Here is a 19,957-nt window from a genome sequence, read left to right on the forward strand (position 1 = left end):
ATTTGTTGCTCTAAAAATAATAAATTAAAAAAAACAAAAAAAACTCGACAGCGTTACCTGAGGAATTTTGTAGAGAAATACTGTGCAAAATCTCAAAACGATCCGTCCGTTAGGTTTTGCAGGATCGTGTACACCGACTTTGAAATGGCCACTTTTCAGGAAAGCGTTTAAAAGTTTTGGACACCCAAAAATCGAATACAAAACGAGCTAACTTACCCACGTTGAACTGCCCATAACTTCAGAAGTTTTACTCGGATCGATCTAAAATTTAAACACAATATTCACGAGATGTTGTGCATTCAGAAAAAAAAAATAATAAAAAAAAATGAAAATATAATTAAATACTATACAGTATTAAGAAGATGTCAATATGGATTATGTGTACAGGGTTTTCAGGAATCGGGGTTTCTTTAATTTGTGGATTGGGCGGCTGCCTATCATATTTTCCTTCTTAACATATCCCCTGCATTGTTTAACTAATGTCGTTATTTTTATACCCTTGGAGAGGGTATTATAATTTTGGTCAAAAGTGTGCAACGCAGTGAAGGAGATATCTCCGACCCTATAAAGTATATATATTCTTGATCAGGATCGCCTCCTGAGTTGATATAAGCATGTCTGACTGTTTCTAGTGGTCTCTTAGTTTTAAAGATATCGAATTAAAACTTTGCACACACCCTTCTTTCCCTTGCACGCAGTATATAAGTCAGAACGGCCCGGATTGGCCGACTACATCCTATAGCTGCCATACAACTGATTGATCGGAAATGCCATAACTATTGTGTTTGTTAAGTTAGGAAGTTGGGATTTTCTATACGTTTTATTTTTGGCCAATCAATTTCATAAGAATCGGATGACTATATCCTATAGCTGCCATATAACTGATCGATTGGAAATGCCATAACTTTGGTGTTTGTAAAGTTAGGAAGTTGGGATTTTTTATGAGTATTAAGAATGCATCATATGATAAGTTTTGGAGAATATAATTTACAGAATATTCTGCAAGCCTATATCAACTTCGGATCCGCCCGAAGTTAGCTTTTCTTTCTTGTTTTTGTTTCATTTTGGGGAAATAATATTTTTCTGCAAGTTGGTTTTTGTTTTTATCTGCTTTTCTATGTGCTCTGTTATGTGTGTCTAATATTAATTCTTCCTGCTTAGTTTGTTCTGTCAAATCTTCTACTTTATTTTGTGTGAACCTGATTTTAATGGATCCAAAATGTTCCGGATAAAGTCGCTGTATTTCTCCCATTATCTCTTCTGATGTGAAAATTTCATTTAGGATTGACGGACTTAAATGTTTTATCAATATTAATATATTTAATATTAGATCAATATTATGAGTCTGGTCGCGTTATAGCGTGTCTATGAAAGGTGGTGTACGGCGGAATAGTAAATTTTTAGTCAAGCACTTTGCGCTTTATGATGATCCTTGTTGAATTGTGTAAGGCGGGAGCGGGAGCGCAATAAAGCTTTAATCGCTCTCGCGAATTCGCCCCGTCTCTCGCCCCTTCGTTAAGTTAGGCTTAAGCATTTTTATAATGAAATTAAAGAGTCAGTTGTTAAATGAACCTCATTAAGCATACTCCTTTTCGTCGCTTTCGTCGTCAAAAATAAAGTCGAATTTTCCCTGCAAAAAAATTTCGAGTTTGTTAATACAAAACAGTGTTAAATTTTTCATATATTTCTTCGTAAATATCTGATTCTTAAAGCCATTTATTGGTACTTCGACGCTGGGGATGAGGTTATGACCAGAGCTCTGCGCGCTGTGTTGTATTGCTGTAAATTAGTTAATTTGGTTGCTTTTAGGAATCCTAGACAAAGCACCGGCCACTCTGTTTTTTTTCCGGGTTTATAAAGTAGTTCTATATTATATTCGTCAAGATATGATTTCTATCTCTTAATCGCCATACCTGCCTTCCAATTACAATCGTGTGTAAGTGGTTGGTGGTCAGTATAGATTTTAACCTTAGTTCCACTGCCCATGAAATGGCTAACATTTCTTTCTTTGCCGATTCGTAGTTTTCTTCGGTTTGAGATATTGTTCTAGATATAAAATCTATAGGTCTGTCTTTCTGTAAAAGTACTGCTCCGATTGCGTGATCGGAGGCATCCTTTGTCAATACAAATTCCTCGTTAAAATTGGGATATTGTAATATTACGTCCTTTGAGATTAGGCTGCTTTTTAATTTATTAAAGGCCTGAATGGCTTCATTATTGAAGTGAATAGATTTCTTTGATGAAGCTTTCTTCGAGATGCTCCCATCCTCGCCCCTAAGCAATGTGGTAAGTGGTTTTGCTAGTGCAGCGTAGCCCATAATAAACCGTCTGTAATACCCTGATAGTCCAAGGAAATATCTTAATTCCTTAACGTTTTTGGGAATGGGGTAGTTAGAGATGGCCTCTACCTTTGTTGGATTGGTTTCTATTCCCTTATCCGAAATCCTAAAAATTCAACTTTACTTTTAAAAAATTCGCATTTATCCAATTGACATTTTATGTTAGCATTATTTAAGGTTTCAAATATTGTATCTAAATTTTTTTTCGTCTGGACTGAAAACAATTATGTTATCGATATAAATATAACAGATTTTTCCTATGTGTTCCCTAAGAATGTCGTCTAGGGGGCGCTGAAAAATATATATGGTGCGTTTTTCAGCACAAATGGAAGTCTTGTGAACTCAAATTTTCCGTTATTCACGGAGAAGGCAGTCTTTTCTATATCGCTTTCTTTCAAAAAAATTTGATGGAACTCACTTTTGCGATCTAACACAGATTATTATTTCATAGTTGTGCAAGATCACAGGGGCTCCTTGGTATATTAGCAATTTCGAAATACATAAAGATCTGCAAAATCCTTTTATTAGAGATGAAGTTAAAAGATTAAGTACAATATATATAAACAGATTGAATTCCCATGAAAATAACTTAGCCATCAACTTGCTAGACAATAGCAGAGAAACGAGACGTCTTAAACGTTTCCACGTACTCGACCTTCCTGATAGATTATAGATTAAGTAAAACTTGTAAATAGTAAAATAAGTCAAAATTAATACCCTTATATGTATATCGATTGTACTTAGTGAAGCGCAATCGATCCTGCCATGATTATGCCCATTAAAAAATTTGTTTATTATCCTAAGGATAGATTACAAATAAAAATATATAAAAAAAAAAAAAAAAAAAAAAATAGTTGTGCAAGAACTAAATTAATATCTGGTATTGGGTATCTGTCTGCTATTGTCATACTACTTAATTTTCTGTAATCTATTACCATTCTATATTTCTTTATATTGGAGGCATCTAATTTTTTTTTACACTGGTGAATTGTAAGGCGATCTAGAGTGTCGTATTATATTGGTTTCTAAGAGCTCTTTTATTTGTCGGTCAATTTCGTCTTTGAGTGCAATGTAATATTGTTTAAAATTTCGAGTAAATTAAAATTAGATTTACTGCTTTGCATTTTTTCTTTGCTCCTACTTTGATTATTTGTTGATTATTGCTCCTACATTTTTTAAACTATCGTTTCCCAAATTTTTTTTATTAAATATATGCTTTATTTATTGAATCTTCTCTATATGAGACTAACAATAAGTATATCAAATCTTAAGAATATAACTGAACTTATAGTCATGTAGACTGAATTTAGTCTAACGGGCCCTAATATTTATTGCTGGGCTGGTAGATCGTTACGATGCAGACGAGTTCTGTTCGAAACCCGTCTTAGGTTTCTTGCGAGATTATTTGGGTGCAATGTAAGTTTGTTATGATAGGCCGCTTTATGCTTTGCTATTTCATCTTTGACCGGTGGTATGCCCAGATCCCTGTGGATGTTTTCGTTCCGAACATACCATGGTGCCCCAGTGATTGTTCGCAGGATTTTTGATTTTGAGCGCTGTATGATGTCAACGTTGCTGTTGCTCGCGTTCCCCCAGAGCTGGGAGCCGTAGGTCCAAATGGGCTTAAGGGTGGAGTTGTAGAGAAGAACTTTAAAGTCCAGACACAGGGGTGATCGAGAATTTATAATCCAGTGTAGGCTGCTTGCTTTAAGTCTGAGATGTACTTTCTTGCATTCAATGTGCCTCCGCCAGGTTAGGCGGATGTCGAGGTTTGCTTTCGCAAAGAAAACATTAGGTGTGGTTTGGGATTGCACGTACGCATTTCGTGCATTCTGGGAGCGTGCTTGTTTTGCTTGTTGAAACTGACTCTTCAGCTCTTTATAGACCGGGCAGCCTCTGTAGTTTGCGGTATGGTTATCTCCACAGTTAGCGCTTTTCTTTGTCTTTGGGTCTTCTTTGCTTGCAGGGCAAGGTTCGGATTTGTGGAAGCCACCACAAGCTACACAGACTGAACGAAGCCAGCAGTTGTTTCTGGTGTGTCCATACTCTTGGCAGTTTGTGCATTGCAGCGGGCCATTCCGCTTATGCGGTTCTTCAACAGTAATCCTTCTGTGCAACAGGAATTGCAGTTTGTAGATCGGGTGCACTTCATTTTTTTCAAAGCTCTGCTTTCTGGCTCCAGTTCGACCTTAAAGAGTGGTTGCGGCTTTTTATTTTTGTTGATAATATTAATAATATTTTTGGAGAAGAATCCTTTTTCTTTCAGTGCCTCTTTTATCTCATTGGTGGATACGTCGGGCTCTATGCCCTTTAGCACTACTTGCAAGCCCTTGCTACTCTTGAGCTGGTACGTGTAGTAGGGTTTCCTAGCCTCGTCTAGGTAATTAGTTACAGCTCTGAATTGATCTTCAGTTTTAGCTTGAAGCTTTGTTTCATGAATATTCCCTTTAACAAGAGGAGTAACATAAAAGTTGTCATTCCCGACCAGCACAACAATTTTCTTTACTAGGGCATTTGAGTTCTGTTCCCTTATGTAAATTGGTGGGGGCTTTGGTTTCTTTTGAACAGCCTGTCCAGATTCGGATTGATTATAATCAATTTCCGACAATAGGGCGAATCTGTTGTTACTAGATGCCCCTGGTTGTTCGCTGCCTTTATTAGGGCAATTGTGTTTTGGTGTATTTCCAACCATTTTATTTTGCGGGCTTAGCTTCCGTTTGATTTGGATGTAACGATTCATGCCATTCTGTATAGCCGGACCCACTTGTTGTTTTTTGATATTGCCGATATTGGCACTCGTACTTACAATTGGCTTTGTAGTTTTATTCGGCGCTGCAGAAGTTGCAAACGCATTCGAAATCGCGTTGTTGTTAACGGCGACCGTTGATGTTGTTGTTGCAGTGGCTGCGGTTGCAGAAATTAACGAGGTCGCAGTGCTAATTATTATTTACTGTTTTTAGCAATAAGATTGCCTTTATTACACCACTCCAGTATTTTTAGTTATTGTTTTTCAAGATGTTTAGGCAAGATGTAATTATTGTTTGAACCGGCATCAATTAATATTTTTAAAATTTTGCCACTCCTCAGTTTGCATTCCAAATATGGCAATGAGGAGTTGGTTATTCTAAAAAATGAAGGTAGGTATAATCGAATTGGTATTCCTGGTCGGCTTGGCTTATGGATTTAGAATATTCAGGATATTCCGATTGTGATTCGTCCTGTGTTTTTACGGTTTCGTTATATTCGTCAAGGGATACTGTTTCTTCTTCCACTTCTGAAGAAGTGTCAGGGGCTGCTTGAATATTAAAAGTTCTACATTTTTTTACTGCTTTGTTTAGAGGCATTGGTGGTACCAGCTTCAAAAAGGAACGGGTTTGTTCATATAATTAATATGTCTTGATTGCAAGGTCCTGTCGATGTCCATGGGTTCTGGTCGTGGTTGTGGCTTTACAGCCAGAAGTCGAGCCGGTGGAAAGTTTCCTGAAGGTCGTATTGCAGTATATTATGGGACTGGTGGAATTCGATTGTTATTATTAAAATTTGGGTCGTGGTTGAATAAACATATTATTATTTTATCTGGGTGGAACTAACGGATTTTGATACTGGGTATTTATGGGGAAAGACAATTGTGGACTGCTTGGCTGTGGTCTGGTTGGTTGTAAATTTGTTATGAGTTGGGAAGGCACGTTTCTAAATCCGGATTGTTGCCCTCTATTAACTGCATGGTTTGCACGGAACACTTGGTTCTCTAACTTTAGACAAAAATGTAAAGCTGAAGCAAGATCGGTTGGTTCGTTCATACCGAGAAGACGAGATAAATTTCCGCGAAGTCCGCGCACAAAAGGCTTTGTCCCTCTACATTTTCGTCATGAGTTGTTCTGCTTCCATTCCTAATTCCATACATTCAACCTTATTTAGGATAAGCGAAAGGTGTTTAAAGAGTGACTGATGAAATTCCTCTACCGTCTGGTGAGAATAAAGTTGTCATTTTGTATTCAAGAGTGCCTAAATCCCGCTTATCTGCGTAGTGCAAAGTTAGACATTTAGAAATTGCATTTTAGTTAAGTGGAGTATTATAAGATTCTAACGCAGTGTCTGTGGGTCCCGTGATTTTATTACGTATAGTATGTAGAATCCCAAAATACTTAGCTGTCCCTACAGTTTGTATAACAGTTTGTCGCTGTAGGATGGCTCAGGGATGGCCAGGGTTCGTTACAGAAATTTCTTTGTGTCAGGCGTGGTTGCTGAAAGAGAATTCCGACCCAGCCCAGAGTAAAAGTCGTGGAGAATTACACCGTAATTGATTGATAACTAGGTTTATTTCAGTAAGATTCTTGACATTTGACTGATTCTGACCAACGGATTCTCCTGACTGGCGGTGTGCCGCCCTTCCTGCATTGTTTAACTAATGTCGTTATTTTTATACCCTTGGAGAGGGTATTATAATTTTGGTCAAAAGTGTGCAACGCAGTGAAGGAGACATCTCCGACCCTATAAAGTATATATATTCTTGATCAGGATCGCCTCCTGAGTTGATATAAGCATGTCTGACTGTTTCTAGTGGTCTCTTAGTTTTAAAGATATCGAATTGAAACTTTGCACACACCCTTCTTTCCCTTGCACGCAGTATATAAGTCAGAACGGCCCGGATTGGCCGACTACATCCTATAGCTGCCATACAACTGATTGATCGGAAATGCCATAACTATTGTGTTTGTTAAGTTAGGAAGTTGGGATTTTCTATACGTTTTATTTTTGGCCAATCAATTTCATAAGAATCGGATGACTATATCCTATAGCTGCCATATAACTGATCGATTGGAAATGCCATAACTTTGGTGTTTGTAAAGTTAGGAAGTTGGGATTTTTTATGAGTATTAAGAATGCATCATATGATAAGTTTTGGAGAATATAATTTACAGAATATTCTGCAAGCCTATATCAACTTCGGATCCGCCCGAAGTTAGCTTTTCTTTCTTGTTTTTGTTTCATTTTGGGGAAATAATATTTTTCTGCAAGTTGGTTTTTGTTTTTATCTGCTTTTCTATGTGCTCTGTTATGTGTGTCTAATATTAATTCTTCCTGCTTAGTTTGTTCTGTCAAATCTTCTACTTTATTTTGTGTGAACCTGATTTTAATGGATCCAAAATGTTCCGGATAAAGTCGCTGTATTTCTCCCATTATCTCTTCTGATGTGAAAATTTCATTTAGGATTGACGGACTTAAATGTTTTATCAATATTAATATATTTAATATAAGATCAATATTATGAGTCTGGTCGCGTTATAGCGTGTCTATGAAAGGTGGTGTACGGCGGAATAGTAAATTTTTAGTCAAGCACTTTGCGCTTTATGATGATCCTTGTTGAATTGTGTAAGGCGGGAGCGGGAGCGCAATAAAGCTTTAATCGCTCTCGCGAATTCGCCCCGTCTCTCGCCACTTCGTTAAGTTAGGCTTAAGCATTTTTATAATGAAATTAAAGAGTCAGTTGTTAAATGAACCTCATTAAGCATACTCCTTTTCGTCGCTTTCGTCGTCAAAAATAAAGTCGAATTTTCCCTGCAAAAAAATTTCGAGTTTGTTAATACAAAACAGTGTTAAATTTTTCATATCTTTCTTCGTAAATATCTGATTCTTAAAGCCATTTATTGGTACTTCAACGCTGGGGATGAGGTTATGACCAGAGCTCTGCGCGCTGTGTTGTATTGCTGTAAATTAGTTAATTTGGTTGCTTTTAGGAATCCTAGACAAAGCACCGGCCACTCTGTTTTTTTTCCGGGTTTATAAAGTAGTTCTATATTATATTCGTCAAGATATGATTTCTATCTCTTAATCGCCATACCTGCCTTCCAATTACAATCGTGTGTAAGTGGTTGGTGGTCAGTATAGATTTTAACCTTAGTTCCACTGCCCATGAAATGGCTAACATTTCTTTCTTTGCCGATTCATAGTTTTCTTCGGTTTGAGATATTGTTCTAGATATAAAATCTATAGGTCTGTCTTTCTGTAAAAGTACTGCTCCGATTGCGTGATCGGAGGCATCCTTTGTCAATACAAATTCCTCGTTAAAATTGGGATATTGTAATATTACGTCCTTTGAGATTAGGCTGCTTTTTAATTTATTAAAGGCCTGAATGGCTTCATTATTGAAGTGAATAGATTTCTTTGATGAAGCTTTCTTCGAGATGCTCCCATCCTCGCCCCTAAGCAATGTGGTAAGTGGTTTTGCTAGTGCAGCGTAGCCCATAATAAACCGTCTGTAATACCCTGATAGTCCAAGGAAATATCTTAATTCCTTAACGTTTTTGGGAATGGGGTAGTTAGAGATGGCCTCTACCTTTGTTGGATTGGTTTCTATTCCCTTATCCGAAATCCTAAAAATTCAACTTTACTTTTGAAAAATTCGCATTTATCCAATTGACATTTTATGTTAGCATTATTTAAGGTTTCAAATATTGTATCTAAATTTTTTTTCGTCTGGACTGAAAACAATTATGTTATCGATATAAATATAACAGATTTTTCCTATGTGTTCCCTAAGAATGTCGTCTAGGGGGCGCTGAAAAATATATATGGTGCGTTTTTCAGCACAAATGGAAGTCTTGTGAACTCAAATTTTCCGTTATTCACGGAGAAGGCAGTCTTTTCTATATCGCTTTCTTTCAAAAAAATTTGATGGAACTCACTTTTGCGATCTAACACAGATTATTATTTCATAGTTGTGCAAGATCACAGGGGCTCCTTGGTATATTAGCAATTTCGAAATACATAAAGATCTGCAAATTCCTTTTATTAGAGATGAAGTTAAAAGATTAAGTACAATATATATAAACAGATTGAATTCCCATGAAAATAACTTAGCCATCAACTTGCTAGACAATAGCAGAGAAACGAGACGTCTTAAACGTTTCCACGTACTCGACCTTCCTGATAGATTATAGATTAAGTAAAACTTGTAAATATAGTAAAATAAGTCAAAATTAATACCCTTATATGTATATCGATTGTACTTAGTGAAGCGCAATCGATCCTGCCATGATTATGCCCATTAAAAAATTTGTTTATTATCCTAAGGATAGATTACAAATAAAAATATATAAAAAAAAAAAAAAAAAAAAATAGTTGTGCAAGAACTAAATTTATATCTGGTATTGGGTATCTGTCTGCTATTGTCATACTACTTAATTTTCTGTAATCTATTACCATTCTATATTTCTTTATATTGGAGGCATCTAATTTTTTTTTACACTGGTGAATTGTAAGGCGATCTAGAGTGTCGTATTATATTGGTTTCTAAGAGCTCTTTTATTTGTCGGTCAATTTCGTCTTTGAGTGCAATGTAATATTGTTTAAAATTTCGAGTAAATTAAAATTAGATTTACTGCTTTGCATTTTTTCTTTGCTCCTACTTTGATTATTTGTTGATTATTGCTCCTACATTTTTTAAACTATCGTTTCCCAAATTTTTTTTTATTAAATATATGCTTTATTTATTGAATCTTCTCTATATGAGACTAACAATAAGTATATCAAATCTTAAGAATATAACTGAACTTATAGTCATGTAGACTGAATTTAGTCTAACGGGCCCTAATATTTATTGCTGGGCTGGTAGATCGTTACGATGCAGACGAGTTCTGTTCGAAACCCGTCTTAGGTTTCTTGCGAGATTATTTGGGTGCAATGTAAGTTTGTTATGATAGGCCGCTTTATGCTTTGCTATTTCATCTTTGACCGGTGGTATGCCCAGATCCCTGTGGATGTTTTCGTTCCGAACATACCATGGTGCCCCAGTGATTGTTCGCAGGATTTTTGATTTTGAGCGCTGTATGATGTCAACGTTGCTGTTGCTCGCGTTCCCCCAGAGCTGGGAGCCGTAGGTCCGAATGGGCTTAAGGGTGGAGTTGTAGAGAAGAACTTTAAAGTCCAGACACAGGGGTGATCGAGAATTTATAATCCAGTGTAGGCTGCTTGCTTTAAGTCTGAGATGTACTTTCTTGCATTCAATGTGCCTCCGCCAGGTTAGGCGGATGTCGAGGTTTGCTTTCGCAAAGAAAACATTAGGTGTGGTTTGGGATTGCACGTACGCATTTCGTGCATTCTGGGAGCGTGCTTGTTTTGCTTGTTGAAACTGACTCTTCAGCTCTTTATAGACCGGGCAGCCTCTGTAGTTTGCGGTATGGTTATCTCCACAGTTAGCGCTTTTCTTTGTCTTTGGGTCTTCTTTGCTTGCAGGGCAAGGTTCGGATTTGTGGAAGCCACCACAAGCTACACAGACTGAACGAAGCCAGCAGTTGTTTCTGGTGTGTCCATACTCTTGGCAGTTTGTGCATTGCAGCGGGCCATTCCGCTTATGCGGTTCTTCAACAGTAATCCTTCTGTGCAACAGGAATTGCAGTTTGTAGATCGGGTGCACTTCATTTTTTTTCAAAGCTCTGCTTTCTGGCTCCAGTTCGACCTTAAAGAGTGGTTGCGGCTTTTTATTTTTGTTGATAATATTAATAATATTTTTGGAGAAGAATCCTTTTTCTTTCAGTGCCTCTTTTATCTCATTGGTGGATACGTCGGGCTCTATGCCCTTTAGCACTACTTGCAAGCCCTTGCTACTCTTGAGCTGGTACGTGTAGTAGGGTTTCCTAGCCTCGTCTAGGTAATTAGTTACAGCTCTGAATTGATCTTCAGTTTTAGCTTGAAGCTTTGTTTCATGAATATTCCCTTTAACAAGAGGAGTAACATAAAAGTTGTCATTCCCGACCAGCACAACAATTTTCTTTACTAGGGCATTTGAGTTCTGTTCCCTTATGTAAATTGGTGGGGGCTTTGGTTTCTTTTGAACAGCCTGTCCAGATTCGGATTGATTATAATCAATTTCCGACAATAGGGCGAATCTGTTGTTACTAGATGCCCCTGGTTGTTCGCTGCCTTTATTAGGGCAATTGTGTTTTGGTGTATTTCCAACCATTTTATTTTGCGGGCTTAGCTTCCGTTTGATTTGGATGTAACGATTCATGCCATTCTGTATAGCCGGACCCACTTGTTGTTTTTTGATATTGCCGATATTGGCACTCGTACTTACAATTGGCTTTGTAGTTTTATTCGGCGCTGCAGAAGTTGCAAACGCATTCAAAATCGCGTTGTTGTTAACGGCGACTGTTGATGTTGTTGTTGCAGTGGCTGCGGTTGCAGAAATTAACGAGGTCGCAGTGCTAATTATTATTTACTGTTTTTAGCAATAAGATTGCCTTTATTACACCACTCCAGTATTTTTAGTTATTGTTTTTCAAGATGTTTAGGCAAGATGTAATTATTGTTTGAACCGGCATCAATTAATATTTTTAAAATTTTGCCACTCCTCAGTTTGCATTCCAAATATGGCAATGAGGAGTTGGTTATTCTAAAAAATGAAGGTAGGTATAAACGAATTGGTATTCCTGGTCGACTTGGCTTATGGATTTAGAATATTCAGGATATTCCGATTGTGATTCGTCCTGTGTTTTTACGGTTTCGTTATATTCGTCAAGGGATACTGTTTCTTCTTCCACTTCTGAAGAAGTGTCAGGGGCTGCTTGAATATTAAAAGTTCTACATTTTTTTACTGCTTTGTTTAGAGGCATTGGTGGTACCAGCTTCAAAAAGGAACGGGTTTGTTCATATAATTAATATGTCTTGATTGCAAGGTCCTGTCGATGTCCATGGGTTCTGGTCGTGGTTGTGGCTTTACAGCCAGAAGTCGAGCCGGTGGAAAGTTTCCTGAAGGTCGTATTGCAGTATATTATGGGACTGGTGGAATTCGATTGTTATTATTAAAATTGGGGTCGTGGTTGAATAAACATATTATTATTTTATCTGGGTGGAACTAACGGATTTTGATACTGGGTATTTATGGGGAAAGACAATTGTGGACTGCTTGGCTGTGGTCTGGTTGGTTGTAAATTTGTTATGAGTTGGGAAGGCACGTTTCTAAATCCGGATTGTTGCCCTCTATTAACTGCATGGTTTGCACGGAACACTTGGTTCTCTAACTTTAGACAAAAATGTAAAGCTGAAGCAAGATCGGTTGGTTCGTTCATACCGAGAAGACGAGATAAATTTCCGCGAAGTCCGCGCACAAAAGGCTTTGTCCCTCTACATTTTCGTCATGAGTTGTTCTGCTTCCATTCCTAATTCCATACATTCAACCTTATTTAGGATAAGCGAAAGGTGTTTAAAGAGTGACTGATGAAATTCCTCTACCGTCTGGTGAGAATAAAGTTGTCATTTTGTATTCAAGAGTGCCTAAATCCCGCTTATCTGCGTAGTGCAAAGTTAGACATTTAGAAATTGCATTTTAGTTAAGTGGAGTATTATAAGATTCTAACGCAGTGTCTGTGGGTCCCGTGATTTTATTACGTATAGTATGTAGAATCCCAAAATACTTAGCTGTCCCTACAGTTTGTATAACGGTTTGTCGCTGTAGGATGGCTCAGGGATGGCCAGGGTTCGTTACAGAAATTTCTTTGTGTCAGGCGTGGTTGCTGAAAGAGAATTCCGACCCAGCCCAGAGTAAAAGTCGTGGAGAATTACACCGTAATTGATTGATAACTAGGTTTATTTCGGTAAGATTCTTGACATTTGACTGATTCTGACCAACGGATTCTCCTGACTGGCGGTGTGCCGCCCTTCCTGCTTTCGTTTCCCTCGTCCAATCCGACTGCCGGGTGGCGGGAACCGTCCCGCTGCTCGAGAGGAACAGCACGGGATTACGGCTGCTAGTAGAATAGACCCCGCGGCTGGTTGCCACGTAGAGGGCCGGGACCTGAAATAATAGTATGTTGCTTGGGGACCCTGAAGTCAGCCAAAAGAGTGAGAGGGTATGTTGCTTGGGGACCCTGAAGTCAGCCACAAGAGAGAGAGAGTATGTTGCTTGGGGACCCTGAAGCCAGTCACAAGAGAGAGAATGTTGCTTGGGGACCCTGCAGTCAGCCACAACAAAGAGAGAGTATGTTGCTTGGGGACCCTAAAGTCAGCCACAAGAGGGAGAATATGTTGCTTGGGAACCCTGAAGTCAGCCACAAGAGAGAGAGAATGTTGCTTGGGGACCCTAAAGTCAGCCACAAGAGAGAGAGAGTATGTTGCTTGGGGACCCTAAAGTCAGCCACAAGAGAGAGAGAATAGGTTGCTTGGGGACCCTAAAGTTAGCCGCAAGAGAGAGAGAGTTTGGTGCTTGGGGACCCTAAAGACAGCCGCAAGAGAGAGAGCGCGGCCGGTGAACTGAGCCGTAAGGAGGCGTGATCCTGAAATCAAACGTCTCTTAGTGAAAGCTTCGGATCGGCAAGCCGAGTCGGGTTTAAGGAGGGTAGTGGGAGAGGGAAGTACTACGGGAACTAACTACAATTTTTAAGCGGACTTAGATCGAATGATCCAGTCCACCAAAAGTGACTTTGCTGCTCACCACCACTGGGGAGTTGCCTCTGTACCCGAAGACGGTCTGCTGCTCAGTCAATTCCTATGGCCCGTGATCCGCCTTAAAAAGGGCTCGGCGAGATCTAGTGTGCCCGCCGCCTATTTGGGATTTGCCGGTATAAGTGTGGCGCGCGAGCGTTCTTAGTTTGAATTTGAATTTAACGCTCTTTTCATTTAACTTTTTTAGTCTTTTTATTTTCATATTGTTTTGTGCGCGCCCAGCGTCACATGTTTTCATATGTTTTAAGAACTCTATCCACACCTTTTTTCCAAGAGCTGAACTCTGTTGGGTTGCCAGAAAATTCTCTTAAGCTTTTTACGATGCCTGGTACCCTATCCAAACATTCAAGGCTAGCTTGATTTTTATAGGAAATTTCCTGATTTGGAACCTGTGCAAAATCGAATCCTGTGTTTTGTGCTTGTTGTAATAGGATAGGTAATTGCTCAGCAATCATTTGTCTGACTGCTTCTTGTAACTCTTGTGCTTCCATATTGTCTCTGTGTTCCTGATGTAATTACTGTCTATGAATTTGCCTTTGTCGTTGAACTAGGTTAGCTTGATGTTGTTCTACTTGATTTAACTGATTATTTTGAAATTTTTCTGGCTGTAATTCTTGATGGGTTAAACGACCGTATAAGGTTATGCCGCCGATTGGTCAGATATTTTTTCATGGGTCTGTCTTACAATAAAAATAGTTGTTAAGAATAATAATTATAAATATTAAGTTTTAAAAAATTAATGTTTAATTCACTTAAATTAATTTTGTAAATTTAATTCGAATTTTAATTGTAATATAGTAAAAATGTTTAATATAATTTAATTCCCTTAAAATACTTTTATAACTTTAATTCAATTTGTATTTAAAAATGGTTATTAATGAAAAATTGTATATGAATACAATTTTAATAACTCAAAATATTGAAATTTAATTTTAAATTTTAGAAGAATTAGAATTTAAATGCAATTAAAATTTTAGAGTTTTAACTTTAAAATTTGTATTTTAAATTTTAAATTTTTATATAATTTTTTTATTTTTAATTAAGATATTTTTAATTGTAGAAAATTTTTCGCTTTTATTTTTGTTTTGTTGCCTTCGCTTATTCACTATTGCTCTTAACTTAACATAATGTGGCTACACCTCCTGGTGATCCGCATGTCTTCCTTTCCTACTGGGGATCCTGCGATTCATTCTCAAGTAGAGGTTGTACCTGAAAGTACTTGTAGTAATTTATTTGTACAAAATTTAAACCAAACTCTGACCGAAATAGTTGAAAATTTAATGTTTTGGAGGTCTTTGAACAAAATGTTAAGTTGTTATATCATTTTTTCACCTTTCTTACATAGAACAAGAGAGAACGCTATAGTCGAGTGCCTCGACTATTAGATACCCGTTACTCAGCTAAACAACTTAATATAAATATGCCTTCTTGTATGTTTTCGCCGCTCGAATTAGCACCTTGGCCAGCTGTTCCAAAGTCATCCATTAGATGGCGCTAAGGCTTAAGCGTTTAATGGGTTTTTGGGCGTTAGAGTGGGCGTGGCAAACTTTTATTAGGCCAATCGATAGGTATTGACGAAACAAATACATATCAATTTAAATTTTCATAATAGCATCAAAACTGAGGCCACAGCTTGTGGCTTGTGGGCGTCAGAGGGTGCGTGGCACCATTTTGAAACAAACTTGCGCTGCGTAGGAACTCCTAAAATCTACATGCAAAATGCCAATCTTCTAGCTTTTATAGTTTCCGAGATCTCAGCGTTTATACGGACAGACAGACAGACGGACAGACGGACAGACGGACAGACGGACATGGCTAGATCGACTCGGCTAGTGATCCTGAACAAGAATATATATACTTTATAGGGTCGGAAACGTTTCCTTCTAGCTGTTACATACTTTTGCACGAATACAATATACCCTTTTACTCTACGAGTAACGGGTATAAAAATTTTTAACCAGCTAAACTGGTTTCCCCCCTTAAGACGTATAAATTTAAAAACTGTATACCATATAACTTTAAACTTCCAATTTCTGCAAACATGTCATTAGTATACCCTGGCAGAGGGTATTATATTTTTTCCTAATGGAACGAGACGGATCGGGCGACTGTATCACTATATATAAATACCATGGAATTACGGTTTCAATTAAATTAAAATTGGACATCTATATCAATATATTTAAAAAAATTGTTATTTTGCTGTTTTTCTGTTTATCAAAATATTCCTTTAAGATATAGTAAGTATTTACTATATCAGAATTACGCTTTTAGTTTTGTCAAAATCGGACAGCAATATCATAGCTGCTATAGAAACGATGGCGCGAAATCGGCATAGCTTCATTGTTTTGAGTAATATAGGCATACAAATCGAAATAGTCGTTTTGTAATAACAAAGGTATATAAGCTTCGGCTTGCCGAGGTTTGCTTCCTTTCTTGTTATTTCTAGCAATCAAAAACGCAAACAGTAGCAGCTGGAACTTTTTAATTAGGTAAAGGAACATTCAATAATGTAATATGACAAATATAATAAATAATATTGTTTAAAAAAATGAGCAATTGCATATATATATATATTTTTAGTAATTTTCAAAATTAAAATTTTTTTGGTTAAAGTTTGGAGCTATAAAAAAATTGTAGTACTTATTTTAGGTTGCTGAACAAATCTTTATTGTGTTAGACAGGTCTATAGCAAAAATATCTGTTTTACGTCATTTTAAAATACTATCTAGTTTGCCCTTAGCTAAACCACTTAAGCTAAGAGGTGTTTTTAAAGACCTCTCACGTGCCGATTAGCCGGTTTCTCATAAATATTTACGCTTATAGCCCTAATAATTTCTCAACTTTTGCCCAATAACTTGTCTAATAACTTGCTTTCGAAAGTTGTAAAGGAAAAGAAAGTTCAGAGCAAATAGCCCTGCTAAGACATGGAATCTCGGAGAAAAGTATGCATCACCAATTTGATGTGGAAACGGTTATAATAAGTTGTTTGTAAGTAAAAGGAAGAAAAAAGTTCACTTAATTTGTTTAATGTCAAAAAAATAAAATTTAAAACTTTTTTTAATCAACTCAAAATTTTATGAAGGCTCAAAGTGTTTTTAAAACATTATAATAGAAAAAAGGGGATTAAATGTTTTAAAAAGAACGAATTTAATCAATCATTCTATTGACACCTAGCAAATTTACGTACATTTTGAATTTAGCTTTAAAGGGTACCTAAACATAATTTGTAAAAATTAAATTAGTTACCAAATTGTAACTCTTCATTCGAACGTCCGATAATCTTTTCATTTGAAACGCCCAAATAGAAAATACCTGTGTAGGCCAAAAGTCTTATCTATTGCCTAGTTGAACGGTCCTCGTAAAATCTTGTATAAATAATTATTCATTTTCTCCTATGGCAATTCGGTTGTTATTTTAAGATTTATTGCCAATATTTTAATTTAATTTAGTCTTATATATTGTCTAGATGAACAGATGAAATTAATCGTACAAATTATATTAGTAATTATTAGTTTTATCCTTAACTATGACTGATCGATTATTATTTTAAGAATAAATGTTTCAAAGCATTGAATATTTGTTTATTAAATTTAAGTTTTTATCTGAACATGTAAGCCAAAAAAACAATTTAAATAATCTTATTTTCTTTTTTTGACAGAGCTATAAAATCTGAAGAATTACCTGAAGCAAAAAAAACTAAAACGGAGTTATTGGATTCATGTGAAGAAAATGAAAAAATAAAACAATTAAAAACCCAAAACGACGTCATTTTTAAGTATCGGGATGAACTTAAAAGTACAATGAAGAAGAGTGACATTGAAGTTCTTTTAAAATCGAATAATCAACAGCCTCTATCTGGTGACTCTGAAAGGTTATTAGATCAAGCCGCCGATTTACTGACTTTTGGTGCTATTGAATCATGCTCTGAATGCGGCAGCTCTCAGTTTATTTTTAATCGGTCTGGTTATATATGTAACGGAAATCTCTCTGAGTGGACAAAATGCACCAAGTTGTTTGCAGAACCGACTAGATCACCATGCAATGTACCAAAAGATCTTAAAGCAAAGTATACTTTTTTGAATGAAGTAAAAAAAATGCCATCAGCACGAGTTATTCAATATCTTCCTCCAAGTAAAAACACCTTATCTAAGAATCTAAAGTTGAAGAGTAAAAGCGACGAATTGGATGGGTTAGTATTAATAATCAATATATCAAATTTAAAATTCATATTTATATTTATACCCTTTCCTGGAGAAGTACTGTATTCGTTGAAAAGTATGTAATAGGTAGAAGGATGTGTTTACGACCTTATTCTTGATAAGAACCGTCTGTCCGTCCGTGTGAACGTCGAGATCTCGGAGACTACATGGATTTAACAATTGGGATTTAATCTCATACAGATTCTAATTATCCCTATAGAGCGCAAACATATTTCAGAACCTTGTCATGACCACTATAGCGCCCACAAATCAACAATCTTTAGAAACATTGTAGAGGACAGTTATTGGGTGTATATGTTGGCACCGCACATTACCACGTATTCTGTTAATATCTATCGACACACCAAACTTGTTTCAAATCACTCCAGTATTAAGAAGTTATAAGGAAATTAAGTGGTTATTATGACGTCACTACATATATACACACATTGTGGTGTTGGCATTGAAGTTGTTGAAATACGTCATCAGCTGAGTTGCAATTGGTAAGCTGAGTAACGGGTTTATTATAGTCAACGCACTCGACTAAACAGTTTCTTTCACTAACTTTCTCTTTTCGTGTCAAAAATTACCAGTTTTATTAAATTTAAACCTAATATTTAAGTCAACAAAGATCTTGGTAAGTTAAAACTGCCATTTTAAATTTATTTACATAAGAAGTTGTTTTACGCCATTTATAAGGTAATGTATTATTCACACATTATTATATATATTATTATATGTCATACACGAATATTTTATTGACTTTCAAGGTCAATTTCTTCTGTGGATACATTTCCGTGTTGTATTTTAATATTTTATAGAATTGACCGTTTTCTTGCAATTTTCAATATTCAATATCGGTTCCAATATTTTATTGATTTGATTGTCAGCTGACATTTTTGCATTCAGCACGGGTCACCTGCTGGTTTAGCATAAACCCTATCCGTCGTACTTTCAAAAGAGCGTAAAACGATCAAAATCGTCTGTGATGGGACACGTTTGGCAAGAGATGCCAACATTTTTATAATAGTTTTTAAAATTTATCCTTCTCTTGTGCTTCTCTTATCGCACACACTTCCGCCTGGAAGACGCTCCAGTGGTTCGGAAGATTGATAGGTGATAGGTTAGGTAGTGATTGTGGACAATTTCTTGTGAAGGGTGAAGGTAATATGTTTCCATTTGTATACCCTTGCAAAGCGTATTATAATTTCAATCAAAAGATTGCAACGCAGTGAGGGAGACATTTCCGATCTTATAAAGTATATATATTCTTTATGAGCATCACCAGGAGAGTCGATTTAGCCATGTCCGTCTGTCAGTCCGTCTGTTAGTCCGTTTCTACGCAAACTAGTATCTCAGTTTTAAAGCTGTCTGCTTGAAACTTTCCCAAAAGTTGTCTTTCTATTGCAGGTATAAGTCTACGGGCGACTATATCATATAGCTCCCATAGGAACAATCGGAAAAATATTCATAAAAATAACTTTGTTGTTTTTAATATTTGTTCTTTGGGATTTGGTGATATTTACATATTATGGAATGACGGTTTTAATAAAAAACATGGTAAACAGCTACTAGTGAGGTCATTTCAAAGTTTGTCTCTTTGTTTATTGTTGTAGCCTGCACCTAACTTGTTTCATATGCTGGAAGAAGATGGTGTTTTTTTTGCTTTTTGGTCGTCCGGATGATTTCTATCACAAAATATTTTTTCATTAATGGGAAATTATTTTTTATGCGTTTCTGAGATTAGCATGATGTGAATTTCTATCTGGTATAGAAACTGCGATAGAAACTGTGCTGGAAATTTTCATTTGAACTCCAGAGACAAATTTTTAGGAATTGTTTGGAATGGTGGCTTGGTCTTAAATTTAGATTCTTTTTCGTGATCATTGTCCATAAGTGCGAACTTATTTTCAAAACATGTTTTTTGGTTTTGGTTATTTTAGAAACGTTTTTGTTGTTTTTTGGGCGTAGATT

General features: G+C 36.5%; 1 protein-coding gene across 2 annotated transcripts in view; it reads left to right on the top strand.

Moving 5' to 3' along the window:
* Positions 1-19,957, top strand: part of LOC108043962 (poly [ADP-ribose] polymerase) — a 206,290-nt gene that overhangs the window by 126,787 nt on the left and 59,546 nt on the right. For both annotated transcript variants that reach the window (XM_044458382.1, XM_044458381.1), the window contains exon 4: positions 17,443-17,973. In XM_044458382.1, coding sequence (XP_044314317.1) covers positions 17,443-17,973 — 531 coding nt within the window. The remainder of the gene's footprint in view (positions 1-17,442; positions 17,974-19,957) is intronic.

This window comes from Drosophila rhopaloa, unplaced genomic scaffold (assembly GCF_018152115.1).
Source record: "Drosophila rhopaloa isolate 14029-0021.01 unplaced genomic scaffold, ASM1815211v1 contig_166, whole genome shotgun sequence".
Classification (NCBI taxonomy): Eukaryota; Metazoa; Arthropoda; class Insecta; order Diptera; family Drosophilidae; genus Drosophila; species Drosophila rhopaloa.